Source organism: Culex quinquefasciatus, chromosome 1 (genome assembly GCF_015732765.1).
Source record: "Culex quinquefasciatus strain JHB chromosome 1, VPISU_Cqui_1.0_pri_paternal, whole genome shotgun sequence".
NCBI classification, from domain to species: domain Eukaryota; kingdom Metazoa; phylum Arthropoda; class Insecta; order Diptera; family Culicidae; genus Culex; species Culex quinquefasciatus.
In genome coordinates, this window is record NC_051861.1 from 100651214 (window position 1) to 100661465 (window position 10252).

The following is a 10252-nucleotide window of genomic DNA, read 5'->3' on the forward strand; positions in this document are numbered from 1 at the left end:
ATAGTGTGCCTATCAATATTTATTAAAGCAAAAACTGTTTTATTTTTAGTTTGAATTCAAAAACTAATTGTTATTTACTGTGTGTTGTTTTCTCCTGAAATCTTTCCTAGTGTTGAGTCGTGTTTATATGTTGCTATTTCTTTTGTCGCGTTGTTTTGTTGCAATTTTTGGTCCTAAGCATTTTATAAAAGTTTTTCAAAAGTACAATACACTCAACCCCCGGTGGTTGGTCACTTTTTCGTTTGACACTTTTTTAGTTTGTACCCCGTTGGTTGGTCAAAGTCAAACTAAAAAGTGACGAACTGTCACTTTTTACACGGCGCTCACGCACACTATTAAAACAAACGTTTGGTAGTGTGTGTGAACTCCGTGTAAAAGGGGTGTCAAACTAAAACGTGACCCCGTTCGTTTGACAACAGTTGGTGTCAAACCATCGGGGTTTGAGTGTAGTAATATTTGTGTTGAGTAAGGGCTCGAACTTCATTTGTTTGAAGAAAAGGGTGAAGATTGAAAACAATGGACAGTGAAAGAAATATACTATTTGAAGAATCAATAGTAAAAGAATGATAGTAATTTATGAAGAAGATAAAGAAATTAATAATAGTTAATAAATAGAGGTAACAAACAAGATAGATAAATAAAGATAAACAAAATTGACATCGCTGCCAATTTAAGGGAAAACCGGGAAAACAGACATTTTGTTACAGTAGCATCAATCAGTAAATAGAATGGAAAAACGTTGAAAAATAAGAGAATCAAGATTTTCGAAAACAAATGGACGATAATAAACAGAAGGCGTGTTAGAGAATCAGTGGAACAAAATAAACAGAATATAGATGGTAGATAAAAACGGAAAGATGAGAAACCCCAGTTGACTCAACATACTGCGAATCAAAACAATACCGTCTACAATCACAAATTACTTCCCTGTCCCACATTGGCGTGCCCCTTTCTTTTAGCCGTCTCGATTCTGACCCGCGGTGGTCAAAGGTTTACGAGCCGTTTCCACAGGCCACCAGCAAGGTCACACTTTGTCATCATGATGACGAAACCAAGCCAACGTGGAGCTAAGAAAATAGGACACTTGCAAGGAACCAGAGCTATACTGTCTTGATCAAGAATGATCTAACAGGACTACGGACGTAGTCATTGACGCTCTTTCCAGGATGTTCTTTGCCTGAGCGTCAACTGAAGCATCATTCGCCCTTGGCCTGCATCACCTTGTGTGTGGGACAAACTAGTCTTGCGTTTTCCTTAGTCTGCTGTTTTTGCATATGGGACATATATGCGAACATGGGCTGTATAAGACCTATTTAAAAAACTCTTGATTTACATGTTGTCGATTTGCATCAAAATGGGCAGAGCTGTAGTATTGATCCAGGTTTAAACTTTTGGCTGTTCGGATTATTGAAAAGGCTGACTTGTTTTTTTCCGTAGGGTTTATTTGATCAATAATTGTGAAAAAGAGAATAATTCACAGTAAATTAATTACAGTTTATTTCTACTTGTTACAGTAACTTTCCTCGTTTTGTGATTTTTTTATGTTTCATTTTCAAACTGCCAAGAATATTTGTTTTTTTTTGTTATTTTATGTTTTATATATTTTTTTGGATCTTTTTCAAGTATTTTTGTTATTGTTACGTTCTATTAAAATAATTGGTTTGCAATAAAAATAAACATCTGCATGTTAACTAATAATAACTATAAGCGAGAGAGATAACTTTGTTGATGGTTGGAGGTGGGAGCCCACAAAACGGTCCCATTTACAGTAGCGCTAACCGCATAACCGCCTTCCGCCACCGGGCGCACTCCCGGATCAGCTCGCGCTCCTTCCCCTCCAGCACCTCGTACTTTTCAATCAGCTCGGAAGCTTCCTCCTCCAGCTTGGACTCGCGATCCTTGCGGTTGATGCGCGACTTCCGGGACGCCTCGTTGTTCTTGTCCCGCTGCTCGCGGTACCGCATGTCCGCTTCGCTCAGGTGCTCGTACTCGGACCGGTCGCGGACCGAGGCGACCGGCTTCGGCGGACGGCCGCGCCGCTTGGTCGGCTTAGTCGATGCGGACGCCTCCGAGCCGTTGTCCCCGCACACGGACGAAGCCGTGGACGAGGAGGCGGCGCTGCTGCGGAAGCGTTTGCCGGCGTTCGTCGACGCGGTCAGCTCGTCCAGGCTCTCGATCGTGATGGTCGGGAGCTTGCGCTTGGCCGGGTTGAACAGGTCACTGAGTGTGGGGCCGCAGAGTTTACTGCTGGTTGTATTGGTGGAGGTGGAGGATGCTGGAGCGGGTTCCGTAAAGTTGATGACCGGTTTCTCCTCCTTCGGGGAATGGATGACATCGTAACCCTGGAAGAAATGTTGAAAAGTGGGTTTGATTAGTTTGGATGTTACGTAAACAATGTTTGAAGTGTAATCAAAACTGAAAAGAGGGGGTTCCAAAATAAGTGTGTAGCGAAAATTTTGACAGGACACTAAAAATAAAACAATAAGATTCAACTCAGTGACGGTAAGTACAGGGAGAGAAATAAATCAGTCTTGTTGTACGTTTTGGAGGTCAAAAGAACGAATTTCTAAAACTATTCGAAAGTTGGGAAACCTACCGTCGCCGAATCGATGTACTCAAGTAGATCGAAGTTGTCCTCCTTGATCAAGAACTCGTCCTCGAGGTCGAGCAGATTCTCGGTCAGATCCGGCGTGTTGAGCACCACCTGGGTGGTGGTCAGCAGACCCGCCGAATCGTCTACGACGCGCGCCTCTCCGGCGTTCATAATCTTCAGCTTAAGGTTGGGCACCTTGCGGACGGGGGCCGCTAGGACCGCCGCCGATGACGCCGCCATTCGGCTTTTCATTCGCTGCAAAAGCTGACGTTTGACCGATTGCTGGCTGATTGGTGGCCGCTTGTATTGCTGCTGCTGCTGCAGGAGGACGGTGGTTTGGGGCTTCAGTGTCTCTCTCGCCTTTGCTAGTAGTGCTAGATTTTCTTCCTTCACCGTAGTTGTTTGTTTCTTAAAAGCGGCAGCCGGGTTCGTGCCCTCGCCGCTTGGTAGCTGAATAGTGTAGTTGTGTTCAAGTTGCGTTTGCGTTTTCACATCGAGGGTTTCGTCGTCTGCGACTACTTCCACTGTCTGTTTGCGTTCTACATGCTGCTGCTGCTGCTCATCTTCACCGTCGTTGGTGGCATCACTGAAGTAGGAGTTGGCGGCAACGGAAGGTTGGCTTGGGGGTTGCTGTTGTTGTTGTTGCAACGGTGCTGCTGTCAGAGGTTGATCTTCCTCCTGTAGCAACCGGATTAAACTGGGCGATACGTCGTCGATGGCGGTGGTGAGGGCGGCGCTGTGCACCGATACCAGGCTATTCGACGTGCAATAGAATGAACTCGAAAGTTGTTCGATTTCCTCGTGCAGGTTTCCCGCGCACAGGTCGTCCTCTTCGCTTGCTTCCACGATCGGAGAGCTGGGCGAAAATAGGATGCTGTTGAAATCGACGCAAGTTTCGGATTCCTGGAGCGATCTCCGATGGTTTGGAGAGTACGTATCGCCCGAGCTGCTGCCGGGAGACGCCACACCGGTGCTGTGGTGTGGCGTAGCCACGTAACTGATAGGGCTTAGCAGTGTCTCCTCCAGGCAGGGTTCGAACTCCCACGAGTCGAACCCGGCCGTAATGACGGACTCTTTGTGGTTGGAAAAGAGCGGCTCCATCAAGCCACTCTGCTGTAAGCTGCTGCTATCGTTACCCTTCCCGTTGTTGCCGCTGTTGTTGTTGAAGTCCTCTCCCTCGTTCTTCGTGATGCCGTTGATGTCGTGTTTAGAAAATACGTTGGTTAGATTAACTTTCGCCGCTCGCTGCTGGGACGTTTCTGGCCGTCCGCTGTCGCCGCCGAAAACGCTTTCAAAATCAAATCCACCGATGTCGCCGTTCGCCGGCTGTGGTGTGTTGAGCTGTTCACCTGTTGTAACGCTTCTGCTGCTGGTGCCACTCGGCCAGGGCTCCGTGGCGACCATGAACATGCTGCAGTTTGGCCACAGTTCCAGCGGAGGTGGCGACGGCGAAGCGTTCTCCATCGTGATCGTGTCGAACCACTGTGACTCGCCGAACCCACCACTGCTGGGATGGTTGACGGCCGAAAACTCCGACGCGTGCGGATGCTGCTGCAGTTGGTACGCGCTTGACGCCACGAAGCTGTTGAACTGTTGCTGGCTGTTGTTGTCTCCTTGAGGCAGGCCTCCGTAAGAGCGGCGGAATTGTTCCAGGTTTAGTGTTGATGCCGGATAGTTGCTGGTTCTCTCGCCATGAACGGCTCTCGCTTGCGAATCCAGTTGCCTGTGCCATTTTGATAGAGACTGCCGGGGAGAGAGGTGAGGTTGAGCGTTAGTTGAGTCCGGATGATCTGCCTCGGCGAGGCCGCACTCATGATACTTACTATGAATTCTCCGTTGACTTGTAATGAAATTTTAACGCCTTAGGCTTCACCAATGGATGAGTTGAGAGTTTTGGGCCCCCAACCTGCAAAAAGAAAGAGAGAAAAAATGCTTGTTTAGTACGAGGTGATCTCTCCGAGTCACGTGGTTCAGGACACAGGTTCGTTTCAAGAGAGCGAGAGAGCAACGACTTTGCTGCGTCATCGTGACATGCTCAAAATGGCGAACATTTGTGCTGCGTCATTGTGACTGCTGATCATCGTGATCAAAAGTTAACGAGCAAAGCATGATCTGCAAAGGTGTGGAATTCGGGGAAATTGCGCTAAATAAACAGCGACTTCTTGATGATCTTGGTATTTTGAAGTGGAAACGAACGCGTTGCAACTTGTTGGAACGTGAGTCACCGAATCGAAAAAGTGCAGTCATGTGATTGCCGTTCAGAGATATATCTATAAAGAGAGGAGCTCTTGTTTTCTTTCTCTCTTGATTTACTGATGTATAAATTACCGATTCGTATAAAAACATTCTCCAAATTAGGATATCAAAAACTGAGATTAAAGAAGTTTTTTATTTTATTTTTTAAACGTTAAAAAAGCAGATGAAAAAAAGTGTTTTATTCAAGCAGAAGAATTAATTACAGTTCAATCTTCTGCCCTCTGATATCTTTTGGAATCTTTTTTTCTCAGTAACTGGGTGACAAATTTAAAATTTCTGAAAATATTACTTTCCATCAGCCCGGGAGCATGTTGACAGCTCCCATACAAACTGAGCGTACCTCTTTTTGTGGGCCCAGTGGGCCTAAGATGGCGGCCTTTGATATCATCTAGCCAAACATTTGAAAAAGGCGAATAGTTTAAATTAATATAGTTTTTGCCTACTTTCGGTTTAAAACGACAAAATAAGCATTCTGGAATCATTTTCTTGAAAAACTTGTTTAAAGATACGCCACGTTAAAATATTAGTCTCGAACAGTTGGAGGAGCGTGCCGCGAAAGCCGTCACGGAAAAAAGTTTCCCATGCAAATTTTGAGTTGCGTTTTTAATGGGCGGACTCCAACGAGGTCCACATGCCATCTGTCGGTGGATACGCGCAATTCACGAAAACTGTCATGTTAGGGGACGGCTGCTTTCCATTGGAATCGTTTTTAAATATCAAATGGATCACATTATATAACGTGGCTTTTCAATCTTATTTATATTTTTCATGTTTTACCACCACAGATCTTTTCGATATTTCCTATATTTTTATAAATTCATCGATATTTTACAAATTTGTGAAAATCCGATCCATTCCAAAATTGGTCTGGAAGTTTCATGTCTGGAAGTTTCATGTCGGAAATAATTAGACTCGTATTTTTCATTAGGGTAACCTACGCCATATTAGGGTGGTCCAGTAATTGCTATTTTTGTTAATTTTCCTTGAAAAAAATCTTGTAAATGTATAGGACAAAGCACGTATCATTGGCAGGTTAATAATTATAACCCAATTCAATCCAATTTTGATATTGATTGTTTGATTTCAGTCAAAAACTTAAAAATTAGGCAAGCCGATGATAAAAAATCCCTATTAAGCCTCATCTACAATCAAAATTACGTAAACTCTTTCGAAAACAATCATCAGTCTAGTATCAACTATTGGTTGCTGCCATCTCTATCTGACAAAGTAAACAGGGGTAGTAAACAAATCTGGAAAGAAAACTTTGACAAGGTTGTCAATAGTCAAATTTGGGAATTTCTTAAAAATGCTTTCTTGAATTCTGGTTAAAAATTCAATTTAAAATGTTCTGTTTTAATTGATTCTTGATTATTTTTTTTAAACATATATCAAGTGGAAACATTCGAAATATTTTGCATGAATCTTAAAATTCTTAATGTTGCCTCAGTTTATGATATCCGGAAAGCACGATTTTTACGCAGATTTTCCAATAACTTTCCGATTACAACTGAGTTTAGTGGCCGAGGTTTTCCAAGCCCAAGAGGAATGTGTGGGCTGTGCTGTATTTTTCGTTTGTCCGCGTTTCACCAGTTTTTCCGCGTTCGAACGCGTTCAAACGTGTTCCAACAGGTTTGGTCAGGTGGTTCGCCTCTTCGAACTCTTCCGCATTGCGTTTGGGATTTAGAACATTCAGGTGAAGATTTCATTGAACAAACTTGTTCAAATGAATGGTTGAAAACCAAATGAAAAATAAACTAAAAAGTGACTTCAACGTCCAGCCACGTCACGTGACATTTTCAAATTTGAAAACCCGTTTCGGAATCGATTTCATACTGTTGACGTGGAAGGAATCGCAATCAGCAATTCAGATGTCATGTAAACAACAGAGAGAGCCCACAGGAAAATGCTTCTAAATGGTTGACGTCACTTGACTGTTGTCAAGTGCGTAAAAGCCCATTTAGGGACGTTTAAACGTGGCGGGGATTTATTATTAGACCGCACGACAATGATAAGCGATTTTATTACGTATTGTCAGTGTGATAAGAACGAAGGTGCCATTTTGTCGACCAAGTGCTTATCAGGGCTGGCTTCCGTTCTGTTGTGGGCTTTTAAATGACCTAAGCCATTAGGGGTGTGGGTCATTATCGATAAGTGGAACGGGGAAGTACACTCTTGTCTGTGGGTAGTTTGACAATATCCACTCATTAGGGAATAGCCAGGTAGATTCAAACTAATTGCGTTGTTACAACACAACTCACTTTGTTCGTAACTACGTTCTTCAAACGGTCAAAGCTCCAAATCGGCTGACATTTCCGAAAATGATTTCCTTCTCGACGCTTCCAAACCCCGAAAATTCCTCAACTTTAGTGCTTTCGTGTTAATTTAATTACCATCTTCGTCGAGGGTTGCCCATTAAAACCAAGCCTCCTACTAACTTGGCATCCCCCCCTCTTCCATCAAAGAGCTCGTGCAAATAGGAGCTTCTCGAAGCTTCCGAAATAAAAGAGTCGCCGCTACGCGCGCGTGTGAAGCGTTCGTCGACCTTGGAACCGTTCGCTGCGTGGCACATCTCTGGGAAACGGGAGAGTGGAAAGAGGACACGGGAACCTTCTCGAACTTTTTCCCTGATTTGGCGGGTAGACACAGGTCGAAAAGTGCCGGGTAGGCGGTCATGTGGACGGGGAAAATCCGCGTTCGAACGTGTTTGAACGTGTTCAGACATGTACTTTCCCCCTTGTCTGTATTACGTCACAGTTGTTTAAGGAATCGCGTTGGCGGCTTGACCTTTGCCCTTAACGGGGGTAATTGAGGGATTCCGCGGTGCAAGTTTAAATTTAGACACTAATTAAGGGGGGTTTTAATAATAGCGAAGGGAGAGTGCTCAAAAGAGTGGTACGTACTCTAGAAAAGGTTCCTTCCTGGGATCAGTCGGCCTTGGGTGGTGGCTGGTCCCTATCCGAAAGTGTCCGTTTGTTTCCGGTTCCGGTCGAAACGGGTCAAGTGACCCACTGAAAAGTGTCCTTGCGGGTTGGGAAAGTTTTGGCCGAAAACCACTTTTTTTCATCCACCGAATGAATCACTCTCTTTTTTTCCTTTGACTTGGGAAAATCTGAACCACCGAGAAAAAAACACGTCCACTCGCGTCGAAAGCTCCACTGTAAATGGTGGTGTGGAACCGTGAATGAAGGCCAATACCAACATGGCGTTCTAGTACCGCACCGCGGTTCCATGAACGAATTTTTGTTGTGCAACCACTACGCACGCTGATTGGCTGCCGAAGACGTCATCTCGCTTGACAGCTGGCGCCATATTGGAAATTTTCTGCCGAAAGCGCGCGCCCCGCGCAATCTAGTACTACAGTTCAAATAACGATTCTACCACAGCAACGTGAAGTTACTTAACTAACTGGAATCAGCTGTTTTCTAAACATTACTAATAAAAACCTTTGTTTACTCACCCTCGATTGATGACGCCGACGACGTTAACGTCACGATGCTGCTGCAAACGACCCATCATGGTGCCCTTAATCGAACGCTTTTTAATCACTCTTCTACTCTTGGTCGTCGTCGTTCCACAGCAAAAAGTGTTACAGTTACAGCCCATAAATTTCGTAAACATAGGCTTGTTGCTAAACTTTCGAATGTTCTTACACTTGCCGATCGTGGACTTGATGATGATGACGTTGCTGGTTGTGCCGCTAATCTTCGAGATTGCTTGCATGATAAGCGCTTAGTCAGTGGCTTAGTACCTGGTTTAGCGAACTCCTTTCTTTTTACGACTTCACGCTTGGTCAGTCTTTTGAGCGTTTGCAGTCTTATTTTTGATTTAACACCTCACTTTTTTCAGTCTTTTCAACGTTTGGACTTTGTCTCTCTTTTGCGGTTTTTTCTGTTTTTAAAACATTGCAAATTTACCCACAAAATCACGTGTCACCTTAACACCTCACTTTTTCAGTCTTTTCAAAAGTCACCTTAACAAAATAGTCGACCCCAAACGGTCCTCACGTAATACTCTTTCTTAAAAAATAGCTATTTGTTGGATTTGTGCGTCTCGTTTCACCTTAAAAAAAACTTTTACGATTCACTTTAGTACCTTTTGTAAGCTTCTGAATTTTCTTCCATAGTTTCCACAATTTGACACACTTTTTCAGAAATTTGTTAAAATTCAATCACGATTCGATTTACGATTTGAGCTGCCTTGACGCAAAAATACTTTACGTAAACTTTTTAGGTGCGCTTTTTGTGACAACTTTCACCTTAACAAATATCTCGCAGATAAGTTAAAACTTTCAGAAAATCAATCTTGGAAGGACTCGGGAAATATCTCATATGACTGTGCTCGTTCGTGGTTGGAATAAAAGTGATGCAATTCAGGACCTGGTGGAAATCATACAGCCTCAATGAAACTGCCAAACGAGAGTTGTTGGACTACGGCGTTTACATGCTTGGGGCTCCCGAGTGGTGTTGGTTGGCAGTGTGAATGTGGTGGGATTTGACGGAACGTTTTTCGAGCTGTTTAGCGATCAGGGGGTGTGAATGGGGCTTGGAAAGTTTGTGCGCAATGGAGAAATACGTGTTTTATTGAAAGTCTTCTGTTAAACACAAATATTTTAAAATATGTTGTAGCAAAGGAACACTTTCATTCGAGCAGTTTTTGCTTTTTTCTATAATGTATTCCTTTTGGGAGATCTGCCATTTCTACCACTCGACTCCGGTGCTCCATTGTAAGAGTCGCCATTCGGACACTCCTCTTTCATATCAACGCTGTTGTGCTATTTTGTCGTACGTCGCTTTTTGACGTTCCGAGAAAAACGGGATTTAATCTTTGACCTGGAATAAACAAAAACGAGAGCACGCAGTGTAAACAATAACAAACACGTTTTGTTATGGTTGACCATTCTTTGCATTGGCCCGAAGTATGGATGAATTTGGTTGCTGGAGTTATAATTAAAAATGTTTACGGTAGTCTAACTTGTACGTGCGTCAAACGCGTTCTGACCTGAAATCCCTTCCCGGGCAAACGGTAATAACTAAATTCATGCCATTTCAATAACAATTACTGTTAAAATAACAGAAAGTGCTATGGAATATTTTTGAAAAATCAATTTTAGCACAAGCACAGTTTATGTTATCATAACAAATGTGTTATTGGTCTGATATTGGTTGAAAGCCAAAACAACTTTGGCATAACATTTTTTGTTATGGAAGAATACCTCCAACTGTTATTGGGATGATCGGATTAGTTGTTAAAATAACGAAAAATAATAACAAAGATTTGTTCGAAAAATAACTAAAAGTTGTATTAGTCTGTTATTACAATAACAATCCAAAAACAAAAATGTCATAATGTTATTGGCCTAGTATTTTCGAATATGAAAAAATGTTATTCCCTAGTTATTTCCGT

General features: G+C 43.2%; 1 protein-coding gene across 2 annotated transcripts; it reads right to left on the reverse strand.

The window, feature by feature from the left end:
• Nucleotides 1-1424: 1424 nt before the first annotated feature.
• Nucleotides 1425-9171, reverse strand: LOC6051619. Of its 2 annotated transcripts, none has more exons than XM_038257010.1 (4): nucleotides 8307-9171; nucleotides 4417-4499; nucleotides 2597-4336; nucleotides 1425-2342 (listed from the first exon to the last, which is right to left on the reverse strand). In XM_038257010.1, exons 3-4 carry the CDS (start codon nucleotides 4055-4057, stop codon nucleotides 1764-1766), a joined length of 2040 nt encoding a protein of 679 aa, XP_038112938.1. In that variant the 5' UTR covers nucleotides 4058-4336; nucleotides 4417-4499; nucleotides 8307-9171; the 3' UTR covers nucleotides 1425-1763. The 2 variants fall into 2 exon arrangements, with proteins under 2 accessions (XP_038112938.1, XP_038112933.1); XM_038257005.1 differs by lacking the exon at nucleotides 8307-9171 and adding an exon at nucleotides 7750-8025.
• Between the last annotated feature and the right edge of the window lie 1081 nt (nucleotides 9172-10252).